General features: G+C 50.5%; 1 protein-coding gene across 1 annotated transcript; it reads right to left on the minus strand.

Moving 5' to 3' along the window:
- On the minus strand, window positions 1–24,759 carry epas1b (endothelial PAS domain protein 1b). The gene is made up of 16 exons (XM_088421156.1): window positions 24,430–24,759; window positions 15,185–15,375; window positions 12,432–12,571; window positions 10,725–10,812; window positions 8,936–9,054; window positions 8,582–8,784; window positions 6,844–6,950; window positions 6,334–6,481; window positions 5,976–6,157; window positions 5,320–5,510; window positions 5,126–5,245; window positions 4,580–5,052; window positions 4,411–4,477; window positions 4,274–4,334; window positions 4,126–4,197; window positions 1–4,041 (listed from the first exon to the last, which is right to left on the minus strand). The coding sequence occupies exons 1-16, from the start codon at window positions 24,453–24,455 to the stop codon at window positions 3,890–3,892; spliced, it is 2,340 nt and encodes a 779-aa protein (XP_088277282.1). The 5' UTR covers window positions 24,456–24,759; the 3' UTR covers window positions 1–3,889.
- Window positions 24,760–25,414: the final 655 nt, after the last annotated feature.

Below are 25,414 nucleotides of genomic sequence, written 5' to 3' on the forward strand. Positions count from 1 at the left end.
TCAAGTCAATAATATGCTTTAATAACAAGATATCAGTGCAGAAAGGACAAATCGAGCCCAAAATAACAACGCTAATATGTATTTGTGGTATAGCGGAGGCTTGGGTGGCGCCCGCACAAGACCGGGATGGGCCTGGCCGACCCCGTCGTACAAGCGGGTCCCGTATAGAAAAAGTCAAACCCCGTTTGCGGCGCCAGATGCTGATACGGTCGCCGACCTTGGGCGAATCCAAAACTAACGGCGGCGACAGGGACCGCCTTCTTTCGCCGGCGACGAGGCGAACCTTTCAGAGCGGCCGAGTCCCGCGTGGCGCCCACTTCCCTTTACCCACCGATTCCACGTACGATTACACGCTCATTTCGGAAAGGCCCCCCGGAGCGCTTCCTCTTCGGTACAATCGAGTTCTACGGCTTCGCTCGGACCGACCGTCCGGCCTTCGATCGGGCAGAGGGAGCAAAAAAAAAAAAACCTCAAACGCCAATCGAGACCCTCGTCGACGACGGCGGTGTCAAACGACCGGACCGCGGGCGGGTTCTGGCCCGCCAGACCATTTTTGTATGGTATAAAAATGAGAGGAACTTTTCAATCGACGGAAAACTTGGATTGTTTTACGATTAGTCGTAATGTTTTATGATTGATCGCGATGCGCTTGTAACAATTTTGTCCTATAAATATATACGGTAGCGCGGTTTTCTGGGTCCGGCCCACTTGGGAATCACTTTCCCCGACGCGGAGTTGGGACAGCTTGGTGTCCAACATACAAACAAGTTATGTGGACCACCAAATGCTACTTCTGGCTTCACCTTTCTGGCTAAAATACCTTTTTTTTTTTTTTTTGGTTACCAATCCCCATTTTGACTGGCATGTGATTTCAAGAGGAGGGAAATGTGCGACCGTCGTACTTGGCAGAAACTCTTCCTATAAAAACCGGGTTGCCAAGGACTCTGGTCAGTATGTCCTTTGAGTCCCAGAGATTGCAGACGAGGCGGCTTTGGGGGGGGGAAAGGCCAAGCGGACCAGACTACAAGGCACCTTTTGGAGCTCGCAGAGAATAGCAGCAGCACGCGGCGCAAATACAGTATGCTTCTCGAAACTAAGGACACATTCAAATAGAAGTCGACCACGTCAAAAAAATGCTACATTTAGAAAAAGGGAGCGCCGCCTTTCATCTTGTTGCAAACGGGGAGGAAGAAGACGAGCGAGACGGGGACGGGGACCGGGAGCGAGGAGCCGAGGAACGCGAGCGAGGAGCCGTCAACGCTCCCGACGCGCGAGTGAAAAAGGTGAAAAAAAGGAAAAAAAGGGAAAAAGGCAACATATTAAGTGACCTCATTACACGAAGCGGGAAAACGGACTGACGCACACTGAAAAACTTGCTGGATGAGCAGCCGCCTCGGAAAGTTACCCTGATTGCCAATAATGACACGAGCACAAACACACACACTGTGCAAGGAGGATTAGGGCCACACCGAATAGCAACTAGAAAGTAAGCGTTGGGACACAAAAACAAACAAACAAAAAAAATGGGGTCTGAGTCAATTGAAAAAAGAATTCCGAAAAGAAATGAAAAAACAAATCACAACATATGGAGAATATTAGCAGAATAATCGAGCCTTTTTCAAAACACGCCTTTCATCTTTTTCGCACGTGAATAAAGAAGCAATCATGAAAAGAAATGCACAGATTTATGAGAAAACAAATCACAATATATTGAGAATATGGGCAGAATAATTTGGTCTTTTTGGCCCATGAATAAAGTTGCGATAATAAAAGAATCAAGTTAAAATATTATTATCATGCTAAAGTTGTCATTTTGTGACAAAATAAGAGGAGACTAAAGCTGAAATTTTGGCGCTTGAAAAAAAAAGGTTTATGTCAGACCACAAAGTGGGACCACGGGGGAAAAAAAGGCTCAAATCCGATCGCCGCCGATAACGCAAAACACGAACACCAACAAAAGCCGTTGATGAAAACAAATCTGGATTTCAAGAACAAATGTGCAAACTTACAGGAATAGACTCGGGGGTTGCAAAAATACAATATTACTCTGAAGATTTGGAGGAAAAAATCAAAATACAATCATGAACAAATAGCTTCCCTGGACCAGAATGGTAATAAAACAAAGGTCGAAATACAGTCATATTTATGGAAAAACAAACAAAAACAACGGATGGAATTTTCCAAGAGTAACATGCTATTATAAGCACAAGGCATTCATTTATAAGTTAAGTCCTTTAAAAAGGCGGCAATTTCGAGTACACGCAATCTGTAGTTTCACGAGAAGAGCGCTGGCATTTTCCAATGCTTGGCGGGAAAAAAACATCTCTTGTCATTTGAGCAAAATCGAGCCGGAGTGCAAGATGTGCATTTGACGCGCTCATTTGACGAGGACGAAGCCTTAATTTGACCCAAGAAAAATTCGCTTCGTACAGGGACAAAATACATTTCGCGTCTGCGAGGATAAACTTGCGCAAAATAATCAGAGAGGAATAAAGTGCCGCAAACAGCAGATCGTGCTCCGCTCATTTCCATCCAAATTTGAACAGGCACGTTTGACTTTGTATTTCTTTGAATGTGGCTGTAATCCTCCTGTGGCGGAAAAACGCCGGCCCAACGTCGCCGTTGCAAAAAAGCCGCACGCGCAAAATACCCCGCGGTCACGGCGGAACATGGGAAAAAGTACGCAAATACCGGTGTGGCGAGCGCGGGCCGGCCGACCTTTAACCTTCAAAGAGCTTCCCGACACCGGGCGCTACAAATATATCTGCATACGAAAAAGCCCTCCTTTAGATCAGCCGAGGCCATCGGGCGCAATGGAAAAGCGCGGCTCCTTTCCTGCTTCGTCGGAAGCCGGCCTTCCTTTATTTTCACAAAGAGGCGCACGCGGGTGGCCCGCCCCCGCATTAGACTACGCGGATTAGGCCACCGCGTCATGCGAGGCGGCCCGACAAATGCTGATTCCGATTCAAGTTCCTGCTTAAAATACCAAATTTGATAGTCGTCTTTGAAAAAGTTGGGGGGAGAAAAAAAAAGGTTTTTGCTCCCAGTCTCTCTTTCGAGCACTTTTTACCAGCCTCTGATTTCAAAAATGTCATTCTGACGCAAACCGCAAGTGCAAAGTGGACCGGCATCAAAACCACTTTGGCCGGGTGTCGAAGCCGAGGACCCCGGCCGCCGCTTCGTTTGACCTGGCCCGCAAAACGCTGATTGGACTACAAAGTTTCTGGCTAAAATACCAAACTAGCAAAGTCATCTTCAACTTTCAAAACAACAAAAAAACCTAATCTCTCAAACTAGGCAAGTGTGCGACCAACACACTTCAAATTGACGTCAGTCCTTTCGGGACTTCTGACAGAAACTGAAAGTGCAATGTGGGCCACTATAAAAATGAGTTTGACACCCCAGCTTTAAGAGACCTTCAGAAGGATCCAAAGCTGGCAAATATTTTGCGGTTTTTGTGCGTCCTTGTGAAAGAACACACTATCTCTTTGTACTCAATCCATGCATCAAGATTTTTGGCCATTACACTGTGGATTTGTGGCTCTCCGGACCGCAAAAAAAAAGTGGGAACTTTGCGAGCGCAAATATTTTCCCGAGGTGGCCTTGCCTGACCGTTTTTTTCCCCATTGAAATTTTGGCCTCAACTTCTATAGGAGTACAATTGTGTGCGCGTGCGATTAGCATTAGGCGGACAGCGAGCGCGGTGAGGGCGGGGCTTGGGTCCAGAAAGGACGGAATGGCTAAAGGCAGGATTTGGTGCACGTGTGAATCCCGCCCCCTCCGACAGCTAAAATAAGGCAGGACGCGCTCACGAGCCGGCCGGGCCGCTCCCGGAGTCCCCGAGGGGCGGGGCGGGGCGGGGCGGGGCCGGGTCCTAAGCGGCCTGGCCCTAAGCGGCCTGGTCCAGGGCCCGGAGAAGGTCGCAGCCTTGGAGCAGGTGCAGGCTGCCCTGCAGCGGCACGTTGACCTCGCAGTCGTAGCGGGTCAACTCGGGCAGGAAGGCGCGCCCCGGGCCGGGGCCCAGCAAGCGACTGGCCGCACCTGCCAAACAAACCGGCCCAAAACCCGTCCCGTTTTATACCACGGACGATGGAAGTCTGTCGCCGTCTTTGCGCGCCGGCTCACCCGTCGCGTTCCCGGGAAGCTCGGACTTTCCGTGTTGCTGCGAAAGGCCGAAGGGCGGGCTCCAATTGCGCTCTCCGAGAAGAAAAAGAAAAAGGACGGTCAGATTTGTCTCGGTCGAGGTCCGGCCAAGACGGCGGCGGGCCGGTACCGAGCAGGGAGGCGCGGCCCCGCATCTTCTTCCAGACGCTCTCAGACGTGTCGGCGTGACCCTGCCGCACAGACGGGACGGCTCGCCCGTGAGAGACGAACGCGAGCCGCCTTTGAAAAAAGGCCGCGGCCACTCACCGCCATCTGAACGAAGGAGCGCTTGACACCGCCGCCTCGGTAGTCGTGGCCAAAATCTTCCAAGCCCCTGCACACGCGCGCACATTGAAGTCGGCGTGACATCTGGCCCGTCGGCCAATCGCCGGGCTTCACGGGCCCGCGTGAGCATCTACGCGAAAATCAACGTCACCTTTCTGTGCGCAAGAGGCGCAGCGGGTCGCGGCGGCAGGACGTCCGGGGCGCCGAGTCGGCGGGGTAGGCCTCGCCGGCCGCCGCCCGCTGCCGGAACGTGGACGGAGGGTCCGGGGGCCACTGCAGGTTCTGAATGCCCCCCATGGAAGACAGCGGGGTGCTGGCGGGGGCTCGGTAGGGCGGGTTCTGCGCCGCGGCCCCGGGTCCCAGGGGCCCCCGGCCCGGGGCCCGCTCCTCGCCCGGAGCCCAGGCGGGCGGCGGCGGGCGGTAGCGGCCCTGCGGCCGGGGGGGAGGGGAGGAGAGGGGCTGGAAGAGGCTGGCGATGTCGCTGAAGCTCTGCTGCTGCGAGGGAGGGAGCGCCCCGCCGTCCAGGGGCTCGGCCTCGGGGAGGATGGGGTTCAGCTGGAAGTCCTCGCCGTCCATGGGGATGTACGGCGCCAAGGTCTCCAGGTCGAAATCGCTCAGGTCCCTCTGGAAGGGCGCGGAGCCGGAAGAACGTTCGGAACGGCAAAAGTGGGCCCGGGGCCGACTCGGATGGATTTACCTCCATCCGGGCGGCGGCGGCGGGACCGTCGCCGCCCGTGTCCAGGGCGAACAGCCTCTCGGTTAGCTCCACCTTCAGGTCGCCGTCGGCGGCGTTGTAGTAGTCGCCGGGGCTGCTGGGCTGAGGAGCGGCCGAGCACAAGCGCCACTTAGTCGGGGCGGCCGCCGCCGGCGTAGGCGGCGCCGCGCTCTCACCGTGGAGCAGCTGCTCAGACTGGGGGTGGCGCTGCAGGGCGGCGGCTTCCGCCGGGCCGCGAAGGAGGCGTCGGCCGGCTCGGGAAGCGGGGCGCTCCCCAGGCTCTCGCCGGTCCAGCGCGGAGGGACGGAGGGGCGGGGCGCGTACGCCCCCAAGCCGTGCTGGGACGACTCCTCCAAATGAGGACGGCCTAACGCGGGGAGGCCGCCGTCAGTATACATACTCCAACAGTATGTGATTAGCACCTTCTGCATTATATATTACCCAGGATAAACATATGTTTATTGTATATATTTTGTCCGAATCGAGAAAAATAGCGAGGTAAACTTGAGGGCTCATAGAGGGCGATTACTTCAAATGATTTTCTTAAGGAATGACATTTTTGACTGGTCTAGCAAGGTCAACCTGTCACAGGTTGGCGCGATGGCGCGAAGCCGAAACAATGCAACCGCCATGCGGCCAGGGAACCCAGTGCGGAGTATTCAAACTTCCACTAGAAGTGGAACTCTAGTCCCGGAGAGCCGGTATCCTGCATGTTTTCAAACCCACTCGAAACACACAAAAGAAAAGAAAAGACGCAGGATACCGGGCCTCTTTGAGACGTGCGCATCGGGTGGAATTTGACTGCGTGAAATTGGGCAGAAAGACATCGGACCGAAATCCAGGCTGATGATGGTGTCTCCCGGCGTGGGCGCCAGCTGGGCCAGGTCCTCGGGCTCCTCTTTGAGTTTGCTGAAGAGGGCCTCGTCCTTGGAGAAGAAGGCGCCCGCCTGCCGGGGCTTGAACAGCGACTCGGTCTGCTCCAGGGAGAAGATGGTGCTCTTCTCCTCGATGTCGCTGCGCAAACGGAGGGAGAGACGGTGTCGCCAGATCCCGAAAAAGCGCGCTCAAAATGGCGGGAGCCACGGTCCGGCCCGTTTCCCCCCATCCAAATGATCTTGGGGGATCCGGGGGATTCCGCAAAGCCCTCCCGGGTGGGGGGGGAGGCGGCAAAGGGGAGGTCCCGGCCCCACCTGAGCACGTAGTTGATGCAGACGATGCACTGCGGCTGGGAGTTGCGCGCGTTGTAGATGACGGTGCCTTGCGTCTCCACCCAGACGAAGCCGCCGCTCTTGGCCAGCATGCGGTAGTGGGCGCTCACCGCCTGCCCTTTGCTGCACACTTCCAAAGGAGAAGACTTTTCGGCAAACAATAAAAAAAGGTGCACGCTAACTTCCCCGACACCTGGAGCTCGTCCCGTTACGCTAATCCATGCAAAAATTCCCATCCGTGCGTCAGCACTGGGCTTTTGCCGGGACGTTTCTTGCAGCGTTGGACAACGTGGAAGAGCGTGACACTTCTTGCGCCGTTGGCTAGCGCGGCGTGGGAAGCGAGCGGCCCGGAGAGGACGGCGGGTCAACGACCGCAGCCGACAAATTCAAGGCCGGCGCATGCAAAACCTAAGACTTGTGCAAGCGGTCTTTGACTGTGTATGCTTGCTTTCTTGTGCGCGTAACCTGAGCGTGTGCGTGTGCGCGTCTTACAGTTGTGGTGGCTCTTGGTGACGCTGTCCGAGTCCAGGGCGTGATAGAAGTCGTAGACCGAGCGACCCAGCAGATCATCGGGAGAGTAGCCTGTCAACTCCGTCACCCTGGAATGCGTGCACATGTACACACGCGCCAAGATTATATACGGGACAGGTAAGTCAGAAAGATGACAAAGGGAAATTATTCAATGACAAACTAGCCTTCCCCACCACCACCACCACACACACTGGCAAATCAAGACGATAAAATAAACACATCAAGGGAAAAAAAACTTTCTAATATTATTATCAAATATTATTCTAAAATATTTACGTTGCCAAAATAATGAGATAAAAAAGATATACATTTATATATTTGTATTTATTTAGTATTTTGTATCTGGATGTTCCTGGGAAAGAAGATAGCAGCATGGACCGCCACCATCACAAGCTGATCGTTTACGATGCTGCCTAGCCCTCAAAGGGCAGCTATGAACCCGAATGAACAAATGAGGAGCGGACCACATGCGCAGTTAGACAAGAAAGGAGATCTGAGAAGGTGCAGATCTTGCAGATCTGGTAAAAGCTTCTTGTCTTCCTTCTGGTGCGTTGTTTATTGAGCGTTCTAGGTTGCATGAACCTAACACAGAGCGTTTGTTTTTCGGTTGAAAGCTTACAGCCAAGTCACGTCCGGCAATTGTCAGCGGCCCTCTAGTGGCCGCTGCCTGTAAGCGATGACAGGTGGCGCCTTGCTTTTGAGTTTTTGGTCAGCAAGTGAGAGCAGCGTTCTGTGTGTGCGTGCGTGCGTGCGTGCGTCCGCTCTGAGCAGCGCCAGCACCTTCAATAACCTCATTCACTTAATTGGACGCAGGATTTTGGGCCGCGATCAACCCTCCCAAATGTCTGCAAAGAGAAATGGGCCCTTGTTTGTTGTTGCGTCACACACACACACACACACACACACCCGCATGCATGCACACACACATTTTGGGCCAGAAGAAACCTTTGTCCCGTGTGAGCAGATTGAAAAGATTTTCAGATTGCAAGCTTGCGTAAGACAATCTCCGTGTGTGCGTGCGCGCCATTGTTTTCTGGCGCGGGCAACGAGAAAATTCAAACCCGGCCTGCAGGTGAGCAGAAGGTAAGATCAAAAATAAAGACCGGATGCCGCGTACGTTCCGCTTGGCTCCGCCCATTGTCACATTCCGACTGGCATTCACCCGTTTTAGGCCGGCGGGAGGGTGCCGGCCGCAGTGTCGGCCGGGCGGGGCCGCGGAAGCAGACCTCCCTTGACGCTCCTGTTATGTTGCGGGTCAAGCTGACCCGTTTGCAAGTTGAAAGTCAACGTTGAACGCAGTTTGTCGGGACACGTATAATCGAGGGATCCATTGAAAATGGCATTTGGGTGCACTTTTGACATTTTGACCTCGGGTCAAACCGACCCGGGATGCCATTACTATTCCAGAGTAACATTCGTAACGGAGGGTACGTTTGACACTTTTGGATGAACGCACACAACTGCGGGTCATTTTGACCCAGCGACGTTATTGCTGTTCTTGAGATTTGAACATAACCCGCAGGCTGAAACTAAATCTTCGATTTGAATCGTGCTCGTTTCGTACGCGTCGGGGTGAGTAAATAAGACCCGGGTCAAAGTGACCCGGCGACATTATTGCCGTCCCCGGCCAACCTGGCAGTCGGCGGCCGCTCGCCGACGAACGCGAAAAAACGAGAAAGGCCGGCGAGGGATTCGGCACCTGTCGTCGCAGTAGGTGAACCTCATGTCCATGCTGTGGCGGCTGAGGAAAGTGCGGCCGTCGGGAGGCGCCTCCAGGCCGGCCGGCTGCGCCACGGGCCGGCACATGAGGACGGCGCAGGTGAGCGCCGGCTCCTTCAGGGCGCAGGCCGGGCGCTGCGGGGGGCCCGCGTACGTCTTCAGCTGGCCCGTGCAGTGCAGCACCTGCCCCCCCCCCCCCCCCCCAAAAAAAAAGATAGACAGACAGACAGACAGACAGACGACTTTAGATGGATGATTTTTATTTGGCTAGGTTTCTACTGCTCATCCATGGCGGCGCGATGGAAGCGTTCTGGATTTTGAAACGGCCTCTGACCTTCCAGCCGGCCGACTTGAGGTTGACGGTGCGCCCCCTGTTGGTGACCGTGCACTTCATCCGCATGAAGAAATCCCGCTCGCCACTCTGCTCTTTGCTCTTCTTCCCGAAGCCGCCGCCTGGGAAGAAAAACAAAAGAATGCATCCTGTTTATTTCGAGCGGGGGTGTCCAAACGCGGGCCCGGGGGCCATCCGCGGCCCGACGTGCCCGCGTTAGAGGCCACGTCTCTCCTGACGGGCAGCCCGCTCGTTTGTGCTCTCTATTTTCCACTGGTCGGAGCTACCATGTCTCATCTGCTCAGACTTTGCTGAGACAAATCGGACAAATCAGTGGACGCAAATGAAATGAATATACTCGAGAATACACTCCCGGATTATTTCTGAAAAAAAATCTGAATGCATCTACACTGAAAGATCATGAAAACGCTTCAACTTCAACCTCTTGGACTTTGTTGTTGTTGTTTTAAACGTGTGGCTTCTTTTTTTTTTTATGACGCACTTAAAAATTGTGCGTGTGAAAGAAGGAAAAGAAGTACGAAAGAAAGCAGACTGCCCCGCTTGCGCCGCTGATAACTTATCGGCGCCACGGTTGTCATGTCACGCGTGTGACTTTCTTTCGCATGCGCGCGCGCACACACGCACGCACGCACGCACACACTTGGTCGTCGACCCGACCTCCGAGCCCGCGTTCACGTCGCTCTCATGAGATAGGACCTTACGTAACTTGCGCGCTCTTCCACTTTTGACCCACGGGCACAATTAAGTTGCGGTCCGTCAGCAAATAGGCTTTCCGGTCAACGTCAAGCATCGTCCACACGCCGGCGGTCAATGAATCAGCGACGTAAACGTACAAATAAGTAATGGCCTGTCATTTACAAAGATTACAATGATTGTATTTAGCTCTAATTCAATATACTATGCTTCCGTTTTAGAGTGTTTATACAGAACATGGCAAAAACGCACTTTGGTCAAGGCCGCGTGGATCATTTTGAGGACGGAGTCTGAAAAGGAAAAGACGGCCGGACTTGTCTCCTTCAGGCCTTGGACGAGCCTGTAAGCAGCATAGGGCAACTTTCCACGCTCTGATCTCACACTGGTCACTCGGGTAAAGAACATCTCAAGTAAGATGATCAGCAAATCTCTTCCGAAGACCTGCGTTTCAAACGAACCAGAAGGGTCCCAAAATGTGGAAGAGTAACGAGGATGTTTGAATCAATCAATCAAATTTTATTTGTATAGCCCTAAATCACCGGTCTCAAAGGGCTTCACAGATGAAAAGAGGTCATGTGGAGACCTCTTTCGAAAAAAGAGGTCGTACAGAGACATCTTTTCAGTGTAAGGTACACAACAGCAGTGTGCTGTCAAAGCTCCCGTGACGAGAAGATAAGAACGGGAAGATAAGAACGCCCGTGCGTTAAATGGGAGGAGCGAGTCAGAGGGAGATAACCTTTACGGCTTTTCTACAAATTGATATTTAGCTGTGTCAAAAAAAAAAAAAAAAGCACTTGTCACGCCCCCCCCCCCATAACCGCAACAGTATGTTATTGAATATACCATGTAGAAATGCCTCTTAGTTTTCATCAACACACAGCATGCGTTCGAATCGTATCCGTGTCTGTAAAACGCCCCCAAATCCAAGTAGAAAAAGGGAGGGGGTCTGACCTGTACTCGGGAGAAATACGATACGTCGTTCAATCACGTGCAAAAACCACAGATGGCGCGGGGTCAGACCAACGCCGTGGCTTTGTGAGAAAAACAGCAAAAGGGGGTGCGAGGGCGGGACACTGACCGGCGGCCTTGAGGCTGAGGTTCTCTCTGATCTCGTCGTGGTCGCACGGGTGCGTGAAGTCGAAGACGCTTTGGCCAGTCAGCTCCACCTGACGGGCGCAACGCAACACTGTAACACGTGCAAAAAGGGTGGAAAGCGGCGGTTCTCAAAGTGGGGCCGGCGGGCCCCTGGGGGTCCATGGCCTGACTGCAGGGGGTCCGTCAAATCATTTGGGTTATTCATTCCAAAAATATATTTCTCTTCATTTCGTATGAAATTGTGAAATTATTCGTGACTCCACTCAAGCAAGCAAGTGTTTCAAGCGGTTTTATATAGTTTTTCAAATTTGTCACAATGCCTTTGGTGTAAACACATGATAAAAATGCATCCAAAATGCGATGCGATATGAGAATAATCCAAATATATCCTCTCAAGAATAATAAAAAAAAACACCCTTCATTAAGCAATTCATCGTATGAATTGTAGAGGTACCGCTGTAGCTGCAAAGTAACCGGTATCATTGGCAAACTGAATCTGTCGCACTTATGTTTGGTTTAAATGATTGATTTTTTCTCTGCAAATATTTGCACGAACCTCTGGTCTAAACGTCGGAACACTAAAAATCATGCCTCACTTGATTTCCTTTTGAACAATTTGACCAATTGTATAATCAGCAGATAACGTTGCAAATCCTTCCAAATCCATGCGGAATTTGAAGAAGGAAATCCGAGGCAAAGGAGACTTGAAGCAGGACGGCTCTTTGGCCGTGCCGGATAAACGGAAAAAAATGCAACTCATGACAGCAAGTGACAGTCGGTCGCCATAGCAACCCGAAAAGCTCGGCCAGTGCGTCCACCATGATGATGATGATGATGATGATGATGATTGCTGGGCTCTTAAAAGTAAGAAGAATAAAGCTGCTAATGTGTCTGTTGTTAACAGCAAATCGGGTTATTTACGCAACTGGACTTTTAAGATGAGAGGAAACGTGTTAGGATTCCCGGCCAAATCAAATTTACTGGCCCAACATGCCAGGATAACGCCATTAAAAAACTATTTTTTTGGGAGGGGGCCAACAGATCACACAAGTGTGTGTGTGTGTGTGTGTGTGTGTGTGGGGGGGGGGGGGGTCTTATACTGAAAGATATTGTTTCAAGAATAGATTTGTTTTTTGAAACCAAGAAAAAATAACCTAAAAAGTACCGTATTTTACAGTGTAATTATAAGGCGCACCTTCAATGAATGGCCTATTTCAAAATGGCTTTTAGAGAAAAGGCGCAGATAAGGCACACAGACTAGAAACCACAGTAGTGGCTGGGCTTGCCTTATGCGTCCACTAGATGGAGCTGCGCAAAAGGAAATGTCAACAAAGCAATCACATAAGTCAGTCAAACTGTTCAAACTGAGATGAATAGAGGGTTTGTGGAAAGTACTGTCGGAAGAATGGGGGGGGGGGGGACACACTCTTGATGACATCAAACAAAGGTTTAGATCAACGGCAAGACCAATCAAGAGTTTCAACGAATAGAACTAGGATTGTATTCAATATTTCTTAATGAAATTGCATCCGCTGTTTTCTCGATTGAAAAAACGTTTCTGGAAGAAATATCCTTGACAAGTTCCGTATTTTCCGCACCGAATACGAACAACGCGTAGGGAGGCGGGCCCCCGGGGCCGGCTTGGGACACCTCGCGGAGGTCCACCAAGCCGGGCGGCGTTCGCGCGTACCTGCGTCAGGCCCATGAACTTGTTGATGTTCTCCGACAGGAAGATCATGTCGCCGTCCGACGTTACCACGGCGATGAAGCCCTCCAGAGACTTCAGGTACAAGCCGCTCAGCTGCTCGTCGTCGCCGCCGCCGTCGCAGCCTGAGGCCCGTGTGCGCACACACACTCGTTAGAAACTCGTTGCCTTCTCAGCGTGTTTTCAATGAAAAGACTTGAAAAGCACTGCCCGGCACGTTTTATTAAAAACAAACAAACATTCAAATCGACCTCGAGAGCTGAATTTGGTAGCCGCGTTTCCGAAGATCCCACGCGCTTCTTTGAGAGATTTCTCAAGGACTAAAGAAAGGGATTACTTTCTAAATGAGCAATTACTAAATTACTTTCTTTTTGTAATTTCTCAAGTACATATAAAGCAGTCAAAAGAAGTCCCCCGGCCTCGCCCAGCCAAGTATGACACGGATACTTTAGCGCGTGAACTTCCAGATACTGAACTATCCGGGATTGTGCGGACTCCTGAAAGAAAGCGTCCCCGGCATCCAGCGGGTTCGCGACTTCGGGACACCGCGCAAAGAGCGAGAGCGGATGAGCGTTTGTCCCAGGGGAAGACGGCGGTTCCTCCGGCGCTTCCCTCCGATAAGACTTTGGACCGGCGGAGGGCGGCCGGCGGGGACTCGGGCTGGGATGCCCCCCGCCAGAGAGCTTTCTCACGAGGGGGACTTTGGGCGGGATCCAAACGGCAGGCACCTTTGGCCTACATACTCGGCCGTGATTAGCGGACGTTCGGAGCCCCGTCGCACTTTGGCCCCCTCCCTCCGTTGTTCTCCGTTGCGTAAGAGCCCGGCCGGCTCACGTGACGGCCCGGCCGATCCAAAACAGGACATCTTGGCGACGGTTGACCGTTATTTCTCGCCCGCCGGGGTAACCCCGACCCTTGGCGGTTAGCCTAGCTTGGCCTGGCCTAGCCGCGCTCCACGATGACAGGTGCCATTTTCAGAGCTGGACGCAGGGCCGTCCAAAGTCTTTCCTCCGAGGGGAGGGCCGCATGCAGAAAAATCGAGGGAGGGAGATGTTATTTTTTGTTTTACTTTGAGGGGCCCGCAAACGGGTTTTAATCCGGCCCGCGAGATGATTTTGTGCAGTCTAAACATGAGCTGAATTCCCTCAAAATGAAACGTTTTATCATTAATAGTCATCATAAGATTTCATGATTTAGTCAGCAGATTATTACAAAGAAAAAAATTGAAGGACTCGATCTGGTTGAGTTTCGGTGACCCGACAATCTTGTGGAAGAAAGCTGGAGGCCGAGCGGGCTTCTTTCCGCTCACGCTACTGAAGCGAGGGGGAAAGGCGCTAAAGGACACTTGATTTTGCACGCGCGCGCCCCGGCGTGCGTGCCGGCGCCACGTCGCCGGGCTGTTATGGCTAGCTGCAACGACGGCGGCCGGCCGTCTCCCGGCGGGCACGGCCCTCCACTTCCTCTCCGATCGCGCCTCGCATCTGCCTCGCTTTTTAATCGCCGCGCTCATCTCCCCCGTGTCCTGGCGTGCACTCGAAGCCCCTCCCACGCCTCCCCCTTCCCGCCGCCCGCCACACGACAAAAACTGCCGCACCGACTTTTGTTTTTTTGTTATTCCGTTTACGCGAAATATTTGAGAAGCACGGAGCTAGGGCGAAGGGTTTTCTGAACAAGGTTTGGCAAGAAAATGAAATGCTTGACGGCTACGCAAAAAAGCAAAAGAAAGTGAGTAGGCGACCCGCTCACGCAGTCGAGATGCGTTCAATGACCGCTCAAGACGGCGAGGCATCTCGAACGTCAATACCGACACGAATCATCAGCGCGGCGCGTTGATGTCAGCTCGGCGATGGATGAAATACAATTCCCATTCGGCCTTTTAAAGTCCGATGGCTAATCGGGATTCAAGTGACTTGCTTTGGGGACAAGTACAGTGCGGCTTGGCCACAGTCAATTTCAGGAAATCGTGAGCAACGCCGCGTGACGTCCGCGCCGACTTTGCCGCTTACGGGAACCTGAGAACAATAGCGCCGGTTACCATTAGAACACAGCAGAGGAAGACGTGGCGACACGGAGGCTGAGCCATACAGGACAGGCGCACGTACCTGCGTCTGCGCGTTCCAGGTACTTCCTGCTACTAAGTGCGGCTTATTTGGTCAAATTCCACCCGTGAGGGGACGAGACACCGCGGCGTGTGGCGCAGAGTCTTTGGGGCCTGACTGACAAGGATTTTTGGACGCCCGTTTTTTGGCAGGAAAAAAAATACTCATTACCGTAAGTCCATAAATACTGCAAATGATCCACTTTTTTTTTCTACCCCCAAAATGGGTGCGTCCTATAAACCAGAGTTCCCCAACCGCCGGTCCGCGGCCCGGTCCATGGATCAACTGTAGTTTATTCTTTAACCGTCGGTCTAGTTATCATGAAATGATATTACATAGGGTGGGTCAGTCGCCATGCCTGTTCTAGCTACGGACTTCAGGAGGAGGAGCGTTCACGCTGCACGTACGCTCCCGCAGGCGCATGTGAAAAATCGCACAGCATACTCAATTCATTCAACTAAAATCCTAGAGTAGAGGTGTGCCCCAGGGCTCTGTGCTGGGGCCCCCGCTTTTCATCGCCTCCCCTACTGCAACCGCACTCCCACAGATCTTGTTGATGGTTAACGCCCGCTTCCCCGCAAACCTTACGAACGGAACTCATTCCTTAGCGATGTCCGAGGACCGCGGCGGCGCGCGTACCTGTGGCAAAGAGTCGTCGGGTGCGCAGGAAGCTGATGGCCAGCCTCATGATGGAGGCTTTGTCCAGGTGGGCGCTGACGCCGTGCGGCAGGGGGAGCTGCTGAGCCAGCTCGTAGAAGACCTCCGTTTCTTTGCTGCGGCGACAGCGAGCCGCGTCGCGGGACTTCTCCTTGCGACGCTCCGAGCTGCTCCTGAGTTGCACAAACGTCAACAGTCCGCCCTTAGTATTGATATCGCGATATTACTATTGAGCGGTCGCCGGTACCCAGAGTGTACACCTAGTACTTTTGGAGCACTTGTACTTTCTATTCTTCTCACACTACTAGGATACTAGGATGGGCGAGTACAATACCTTGCAAAGTTAGACATGCGCCTTTTTCCCCCATTTCTACTCATTCAGAACCAATGACAGCGAAGCGAGTCAAAAATAGGAAGAATGTACTTCTTCCTACTACTACAATAAGAACTACTAAGTGGTTGAACTTTGATATGTTCTGGCTGAAATTTCAGCTCCCCGATGCCTTCTTTCAACGTTTTCGCTTTGATGTGAAACGACTTGGATGTGAAGATCCCTGGACCGGACAAAACACCGCACGAGGTTTAAACCACATTTCGCAGAGCGGCCGACAAGTATTGCGCTCATTTTCGAAAAGGTCGATCTTCAAACTGACGGAATTAATTGAATGGATTCGCCCGGCCGTCATCACCGCCGTCGAGAAAAACAACAGCGGAACTCAACGGAGAGGTCGAGAAGACTACCAAGTGGCTTGTGCTGAGCTGACCGTTTGGATCGGGTGTGTTGGAGGAAGGAAAGCGCAAAAACATGCAAGGTGGCGGCCCCGGAGGAGCCAGTTTGGACCCTCCTCGCCCACGCCAATGTGCGTGGGAGTTGTCTTTGATTCCGCGCGCCCATTGTGGACACACACAGTCGCAGGATGCCAAACAATTGGGGGCGGCGGCGCTTCCCATCCGACCAAAGCCCGGCAATATGCTAGCATGTAGCATACGTTTGCGCTTATTATTAGCGCTGGCAGATGATATCCATATATTGCCATACAGGCAATGTAACCCTAACCCTAACCCTAACCCTAACCCAGGCTTTGGTATCATATAACGAGCGGTAAACTCTCTCGTTGCGTTTGCTTCAAACGGGAATTTCGAGATTTGGAGTTAAGTATGGACTTAATATTTAAGTATCTGGAAATAAATGTCCTTAATGTACTTAAGTATGGATTTAACACTGTAGTATCTGGGGTTGAATGTCTGTACTCTTAAAAAACGTGAAAACACGACCCTGGCATTGAATGAGTTAAAAGGGGGCCGAGCTACACAAAAAACAAACAAACAAACAAACATAAAAAACTTTTGACGCGAACTATAACGAAAAGGGTTGCGGTCAACACACGAAAAAGGAACAATCCAAGCCAGCGAGGTGAGCTTTGAGCCAAGCCATGCGGGATGCTAAATTGACAAAACAATCAGCGAGCTCTGGCTTGGACAACAATCGATCCGGCTCAGTCCGAGAGACTCAAGACCCCGAGTCAAAGGGCGGGGACCCTTATCGGGCTCCTGCTGAGGTGGAGGAGCCAGTTGGGACACGGCGGCTTTAGACAAATGTCAAGGTTTGATGGAGCCCGCTTGGGCAATAGCGCCTCCACAGGTGGATGGCTGCGCCGCGCGCAGCAAAGCCAGCCGTGTTTTCCACTAAGCTTCGGGCCGGCGGGCCGGCCAACTTGACACGTTTGCCGGCGAGGCGCTCGTTTGTCTTGCTCATCTTTCCCACATGTGTTTCCGCACCTCGGATTAACCGCTCCAGGCGCGGCGCAGGCTGCCTGATGAAAACAACAAAGTGACGTCTGCTCTGCTCTCCTCCGCGCTCGCTAATGACATCGCAGCCAGGCCTCCTGCTTGCGTGTGTGCCCTTGTTTTTGCTGCATGGCAGGGACAAAAGCATTTACTGTCTTTGTGGAGACCTCTTGGACTTGTGAGAACCCCGCAAGTTCAGACCTCTTTTAGAGACCAACACTAATTCCACTGGATCATGCTTTGCATGACTCTGAAATGGAGGGTGGGGCTTCTCCTTTATAACTGCCTGCTCTCCAACTATAGAAGATGGTTTCATTAACATGTCAAAATTTGGCTAAATTTCATCCGTCACATACACTACTAGTGAAACAAAGTATTGCTGAGGTTGCATTTACGAAAAAAAAAGTCTAATTAGGAGATTAAAAAACTTCTATCTTGCATTTCCTGGCCAAGAGCCAATCAGAAAAGATGCAAAGTTGGTCTGCATTCATTGGTTACTTGAATCCCATGCCAGAACGCTCCCATGCAATTTCATTTTAATTTAATTTTAAATTGGCCTTTTTTTGAGCATTCTCGTCAAGCTCGGTGCGTGGATGTGCAACATGAAACACGCGTTCCCCTTTCACCCACTAGCATGACTTTGTCATTCAAACACACACAAATATTCTCACACATGCCAGCACACACACATACGCATCACTCAAAACGCTTACTGTTTTGATAACAAGCTGAGAGGCGCTAATAAGAAACACAAGCTCCAAAACACAGCAGGTGTGTGCGTATGCGTGTGTGCGTGCGTGTGTGTGTGCGTGTGGTTGGCCTGCGTGAGCCAGTGTGAGAAAGTAATGTGTATGTTTGCATTAGCGTGCGGATTTGTTTTTGGTCGGGAACAAAATGAAACAAAATGTCCCTCAGCGATGCCAAAACAAGCCAAATGACAAACAGCAACCGCTCGTTTCCGTTCGCTGCTTTTTTTTTTCTTTGAAAGCAGTGAAAGGCTTATCATTTTCTTGTCATGAAGATGTAGATTTCTGGAAGTCCCAGGTCCCGGAGGGCCGGTATCCCGCATGTTTTTCGGTTGTCTCGGCAGGAGCTTGAAAAGGATCCTCGTCATTTGAATCAGGTGTGTTTGAGAGAGAAGCTTGGAACTCCCAGGCTGGAGTTTGACACCTGTGCTTTAAGTCAACTGCAAATTTTCTTGAGCCTAATATGTTCTTTGCAGATCCACTCATCTAAATGCGGCATTATTAAAGTTTGTGGGGCCAATCCCATGGCCCCCCTCCGGATAGATGGATAAAAAAAAAAAAAAATCTGATATGATGTATGCACATGCGGGGTACGCATGATGCGTAACGTGCGTAGCGTGCTTAACTTTGCGCCTTTCATACGCAAACGACAACCGAGCGTGAGCTGAAAAAAATGTTTGTTTTCATTTTGAAAAGTGTCTCCAGGATGTGCCGGGGCTCGACGCACACTTACTGTAAATGTGGTGCAACATTTACCGCTCATGTCCTCAGCTAGCAAACAAAAGCGGCGCGTTTGACACAGGGCCCTTTATTTGACGGCTATGAAAAGAGCACGTGAAGCAATAGCTAATGGAGCTAATGGCCCTCTTGCTAGGTGGTGAGACAAACTGCAGGAACAACGCAGGCTCTGTGTAGTCGTTTTATCCTGGTCTTTCATACAGTAAGGCGAGGCGTCTTCCTATTCTGAGGAGTTTTACCGTATTTCTCCCAGAACAAATCAACCCCCCCATTTGACTTGAATTTGGGCGCATTCTACAAGTCTAACCCTGAAACGCTACAACTAATGTTGCAACAAATAAATGATTGGAGGTCGCAATGCTTAATTTTTTGACACAGCTGAATATGAATTTGGTGAAAAGCCCTAAAAGTCATCATCGCCAAATGGTTCCTCTCATCTAACTCCCAGACGTTTGTTTCAGCATGCAGGTTACTGTTTGGTGGGTAGCCATCTTGGGACCCGTCCAATTTGTTTCAAACGGAGGTCTTGGGAGATGACTTACTGATCATCTTACTTGGGATGTTCTTTAGCCAAGCGAGGAATGAAATAACCTTTTTTTTTTTTTCCTGAGGGCAGGACTACAGCTACGAAAACAACAAAACAAAACAAAAAAAACCTGGGCATCCTGCAGTTGTGGGCCGAACCACACAAACAAACACGGCGACAACGCCACGCCGGCTAATCCTGCGGAACGCGGTGTTCTGGAAACAGGCGCACGCGGGCGCGGGCAGAAAAAAAACAAAACGGATAGGGGCCCCCACGTTGAGGGCGAGAAGAAGCAGAAGGCGCTGGGACCACGGCGAGCGCCATGTGGCGGGGCGTCACATGTGCTGCGTGATGTTTGCCAGCCGCTCGACCAAACCAAACCAAAGTCGCAGGAAAAATACACACTAAAGCGTATGCTCACTTTCAGCGAGTGGCTTTCGTTAGTTTCCCCGTTAAAGTATCGTCATGGCAACGGGGGGAAAAAGGTGAGGGACAGACGGCGGCGGAACAACACACACGCCTCGCGGCCCTTCGGCAAACTCCACCAGGGCAAATGGGCCCGTAGCCGTCGGCTACCGTTGAATTCATCTAATAGTTAAATAAAGGGTTAGCTTCATAAAAGTTCATTAATTGAACGTTTGGGAAAAACTAGTTTAAACGTGTCATTCATGAACTCATGTTTCATTAGCTCATAAAACGTTTCAATCATTAAATTTTCGTCAAATGGCTTGTTAATTAAATCAGTTATTGTTGTATTATCTCTGGTTTCTGTGTTTCACGAATTCATGAGTGATTTCATCAATGGCATTTAAATCGCCCCACTTTGTGTATTTCCTTCCGCTAATGCTGTATGGCACATAAAATGACATTTTCCTAACTTTCCTTAACTTCTCCTGATTCCAATCAGATGAAATGGATTTTCCGGTTTGACGCGATCGGGATGCGGACAGTGGAAATGTCGTACGCGGGCGGGCGCCGGTCAACGTTCCGTCCCGGCAACTTGGGGACAGAAAACAATTGGTCGAAGGCGTGGCGCTCGCACGTGACCCGAGCCGGACAAGAAACAGCAAGCAGACGCCGGGATCGCGGCAAAAGTCCATGACGCCAAGCCAGCCCGCCGCTTTCCAAGGTTGCGCGCGCATCTCGGGGCTTTAATAAAGATAAATGTCTGCGTGGGGTCAGGAGGGAGCCGACGTGTCAATGGGGGCCTTCGGCGGAGGAAGCCGGCGTCAAAGTCCCTCGTGTTCACCTCTGGCCGTCGCCTTCCCGCGGCTATTGGATTTCACGCTTCCCCATTGCGAGCGCGCGTTGAAACGTTGTGCCCGCCGGCGGCCGGCGCGTGAAGTAACCGCGGCAACGAGATGTTCCGCCAGCAACGTGAGAACATCTCCCGCCGCCACCGAGACGCTTTTGAATTAAGGACAAAACCGAAAACTCCGGATCGCGATGCAACAATGGTTTTAGTAGGGACTGCAGTTTTGACTCGAGGCCTTTGGAGGCCAACATAATACTGCGTGCTATGTCTGCGTAACATAGGCGCTGTCATGTAAAAGCTTGATTCGCATTCCTTACTGACAAGTATGTCATATACGTGTCGTACGTGTGGCAACGCTGCCATCCGGTGGACGCCGTTATCACTGCAGTGCTTAATGGGTTTAATATAGGTACTCGTCAAGGATGTCAGCTACCCTCCATTAAAAAAAATACAAATAAAGCCAGAGGGTGGGGGGCGACAAACATTTTTTTATCCCTAATCTAATCAGAAAACAAAGGTTCCCTGAAAATATTAAAGGAAGACAAAGACTTTTTTCAATATTTGCATCTATGCGAGCCAAACGTAACCAAACACATCATTGACCACTATTTTAATAATCGAACAATAGTTTGGAGCGACTATTTCAGCCTCCGATTTCTGGAGTCTTTGGTGAAAGCCGACTGATTACCTTAAAAAAGTTATTTGCAAACATCTGCTTTTATTCTGGAAAACAAAGACCCCGGCAGTAAGTCAAACATGAATCATATTATAAGATATCACATACGATTAAGTGCGGAATCCACGGCCGGGAAAAGGAAAGAAAAAAAAAGTCCAGTCGGCAAAGAGGCGTCCGCCAAGGCGACGGCGGCGGGCGCCCGAGCTTCCATTTCCACGGCGGCAGGAAGCGGAAGCGTGGGAGCGAGCCGGCGGCGGCCCAAAAACAGGAAGCGGCCGGGAGACGGACGCGCAGTTGGAGGAGGACCCGGGGGAGATGCGCCGACTTCCGCGAATGAGGCTTTCCAAAAAGCAAAACCAGAACCCAAGACCGCGGTATCTGGGGCGGGGGGGGGGGGGGGTCTTGAAAACGTTCAAACGCTTCAAAATGGCTGCCGGTGAATGAGCTCGTTGACAACTAATTGCTCATTTCAATCATCGACTGGCGAGAAACTGAAAAACTTTTTTCTGGAAAGCAAATCTTCTGTTTGGTTAGTGTGACTGAATGACAGATGAAATTGCACGCGTCTTCCTAGCAGTGCTTCTCAATGACTTTTTCGAGGAAAAAGAAAACCTTTCACGCCCCCCCCCTCGCAAATAAGATTATTATCCATAAAAAACAAAATCAAAGCATCAAACAGACAAAGCCTTTCCCCCGGGGTCATCCCCAGGGAGAAGGACTGTCCTCAGGTCACGCGCTCTTTGGCTAAGATCATTCTGGCGCACAGCGTTGGATGGCGTCTTTGTTATCGCTCGCACAACGGTCATATATGTGTGTGTGTGTGTGTGTGTAAAATGCGGAAAGAGCATTGTCACACCTCTGCTGCTGCACGCTCAGCTGTCAGCTTCCCTAAAATGGCCGAAGGCGCCCAGGAGGAGCCACGGATCACAGAGGCTTCTGTGTGTGTGTGTGTGTGTGTGTGTGCTTAATACCTGCTCTGTACAGCCCCCCCCCCCCCTCTTTTTTTTCTTGGCTGTTTTCCTTTTTTTTTTCTGAAGTACAGGAGGTGATTTTATTTTCTGGGTTTTTATTTTCTGGGTTTTCAGCAGCGACACGAACTTCTCAAAGATGTTTAGCACCCGCACGCACAATTGTCCTGTTGTGTTTAACAGCAACACGCATTTCTTTTGAACACATCAAAAGGTTAACGCCACGCATTTCTTTTGGAACACGCACGCACGCACGCACAGACAATTACCAAGCAAAGGCTTGGCACGCACACCCTTTTTAGCAGGGCTACGTATTACCAGCGGACCTGGGGGGCCACCCCGTGGTCAGGGGGCCCCTGAAATAATTTGCTTGTTACTTTACTTTCTATGAAATTGCAAAAGCATTCCTGACTCTTCAAAGAAGCGAGCAATTCAAGCGATTTGAACATACATGTTTTTAAAAAAGGGCTCATAAATTGAAGCCAGTAAAGCTGAGTCGCCATTTGATTTGATATTTTCTGACTAAATAATTGGCAGCAGTGCGTAACAAATACATTTGTCGTCAAATGGAAGACGTTGCTGAATAAAAAGAAACATTTGCAACGGGGCTCCTTGGAAAATTTTGCTTTGGAAAGCCCCGCTGTCAAATAAGGTGAAAGCATTTTTGGAAATCCTGACTTTGGGACACATGAAAATGGATTCAGAAGAGCGCTGAAGGAGAATCCCCATTCTCATGTGAGCGAACGGATCTTTGGCCACGCGTGCGCTTTTCCCTTCCAACCGCAAGGGATGATCCCTTTTCTAATGGGGAAATCATCGTCGATTTATTTTACAGGCGTTCGGATCGCGGGGAAGGAACAATTATTTACAGTATACATATTTGTTTTTCAAGCTAAGAACATGAACGTGAAGCCACTAACAAGGGCGAAATTGTTGGGCTTTCTCTGCAAAACGCTTATTTGTTAGACATGCATTGAAAATGGTCAGGAATGGAGCCGCAAATCATATACTGTATTCCTCAGAGTACAAGTTGAGTTTTTCATTTTCAACGCCAAGATGGGGAGGGGGGGTCCATTTATAACGGCATAACTCAAAATCAGATCAATTCCTTCCGCATAATGACATGAACTCCAAGGCAAAAGAAGTCTTTCACAAGGCTTGGGTATGCATCGGCGTTTGCGCAGAACGAGGCAAAAACGCACTTGGCTTAATCGCCTCTTTGTCGTCAACGACGAGGATGCGCCGATCCTTTTTTAGCAGACTTTGACGCATTATGGAAAGGAAAAGACGGCTTGACTTGGCCGCCGAAGACAAAAATGCGCGTGCAAACTTTCCACGCTGCCATCTCGCCACACTTGAGCAAAGCATTTCCGGAGTCCTCCATTTCAAGCAAGTGGGACGGGGTCCCAAGATCACTACCCGCCGAGAGAAACTAGGACGTTTGAACAACCGACGAGGAGGAAGAAGAGCACGTCCGGCGGTTCTATCGACCGCGCGACCGTTCCCGCAAAGGAGTTTGACACCCACGCCGGAAAAAAAATAAATAGAAGAATATGATAACGGACGCGGCAAAGCGCCGACAAGCCCGCAAATACGTTGGCTTTCGAGAAAACACATTTCAAAGCATCTGGAGGAGCGAAACGTACAAGGCTGAAAGCTAGAATGACGTTTGACTTATTTCCCTACTTTTTAGGCGACTTTTCATTCGCGAGGTCATTGATTTCTCAAAAAGCAAAATCCGGATGACCGTTTGCAGTTGGTATGTGCTGCGTTATATAAGACAATTCAAGGAGCTTGTTTCTGTTTTTTCGCATATTCCACCTTCTTGTCGAAACTTTTGACCCAACTTGGGCTTCTTGATGTTTTTGATGCGTGATATGAAAGGAAAAGCGAGCCCAGTCAATATGGCATCACTTGTAAATGCTAGCTAACGAGAGGCTATATTTAACCCATTTTTTTGGATGATTTATGATAATATCTTCTTTGTTTGGATAGCTTTTCTTTAGTCTTTTCCTCCCTGGATGGACAAGGCTCAAGCTCTTTGATGATGACGTGGGTCTATTTGACAAATTGCACAATTATCACATTTTGAAACATATATGAAACATATATTAATTGCTTCATTGAGTCATGACAGCATTCACATTGCTGTTTAAAATAACACGAAATGAACATATCAGTTGTTGTTTTTTTTTAATACTAAGCCAACCCGTGCAGTGAGCGGAGCCCGCATTGAGAAGCTCTGCGTGAGTTGACGAGCGCTCATGTTGTGTGGGGGAAATAAAGTCCAAATATAAAAACGCGGATGATGACGCTACGAACGCCAACAGGTTGGTGACGCCATTGCAAAGGGATTCTTTTTTTTTTTTTTTAACGTCACGGCAAGAATCGCTAAGCGAGAGATTCGGCGGTGCGGTGCAGGTGGTCTGTTCCTAATCAAGCGGCCGCCCTTCGAGAGCCACTCGCCAACTTTCACTTGATCTCGCTCCGCGTCGACAAAAGTTCCGGAGGCGCTTCGGTGCCAGCTTACCTCTTCTTCTCCTTGTCGGCCGTCATCTCTCGGTCGACAGAAAATCCGTCCGGCGTAACAAACAAAATCAGGAGCGGGGAAAAAGTTCCGAAAGCAAGAAGGCGGCCGTACGGTCTCAGAGCACTGCCGAGGATCGTACAGCCTCTCCCCGCAAAAAAAAAAAGGAAGGAGATCCGCGAGGGCCGCGCGGAGATCGAGCCGACGTCGCTCGGTTCGCTCGTAGGTTCGGCGCGCGAAGGACGCGGCGCTCCCGGAGAGACTCGGAGTGGAGTCCCGGCTTCCGAGTGCCGGTTGGCTGAAAGTCTCGGAGAGGGAACGCCCTCCCCGGAAGCGCCTTTCGATGCGACAGGTAGCGGCGGCCGATTGGGAGGCATGTTTTCCATTGCGCCAAATATTCGGGGCAAAAATGTCTTTGGTCGCCCGCTCGTACTCTAACGCGTTGATTTACGTTCAAAAACAATGACTAAATCCCCCCCTCCCAGAATATTTTATGACTGAACTGAAAGGGAAAGCTCACTCTTTTTATTTGTATTTTTTCTCCTTCAAAAGCACTTGGTTTTGCCATTTAACAACACAGATAGCCAAAGCAATTTCATACTTGTTATTTTTGATCTCCAAAACTACAAAATAGCCCACTTAAACCCACTGATACCATTTGAAAACACAAATATTTTAAGAGTTAAATACAAGGGAAATGGATTTCACATTCCGTGCTCAAGCTTCCTGTATTTTTTTCCATGAATTCCACTTGAATACCAGAACTACAAGTTACCCTTTGATTTCTACGCAACCACTTGCTCCTCCTCCATCATGGATCTCACTTTTGTTGTTTTATCTGTATTTTTAACCAAAAATAACACATGAGTGATCCTTGAAATTTACGCCAGCAAAAGAAAAAACCTTATACGGCCGTCTTCAAGCGATGGCTTCCTTTAGAGCAGTGCTCCTCGTTACTGGCGTACGTGAAGGCACTTGAAATTTGAGC

Source organism: Hippichthys cyanospilos, chromosome 8, assembly GCF_059441005.1.
Source record: "Hippichthys cyanospilos isolate Australia breed blue-spotted pipefish chromosome 8, RoL_Hcya_1.0, whole genome shotgun sequence".
NCBI lineage: Eukaryota > Metazoa > Chordata > Actinopteri > Syngnathiformes > Syngnathidae > Hippichthys > Hippichthys cyanospilos.

Excerpts from the sequence above, each read along its gene's own strand:
- epas1b (XM_088421156.1), bottom strand. The coding sequence starts at position 24,455 with ATGACGGCCGACAAGGAGAAGAAGAG. Across the intron at positions 15,376-24,429 it reads GCCGACAAGGAGAAGAAGAG|GAGCAGCTCGGAGCGTCGCA; the intron begins GTAAGCTGGCAC and ends TGTGCAACTCAG. Across the intron at positions 5,053-5,125 it reads CCGCCGCCGCCCGGATGGAG|AGGGACCTGAGCGATTTCGA; the intron begins GTAAATCCATCC and ends GCGCCCTTCCAG.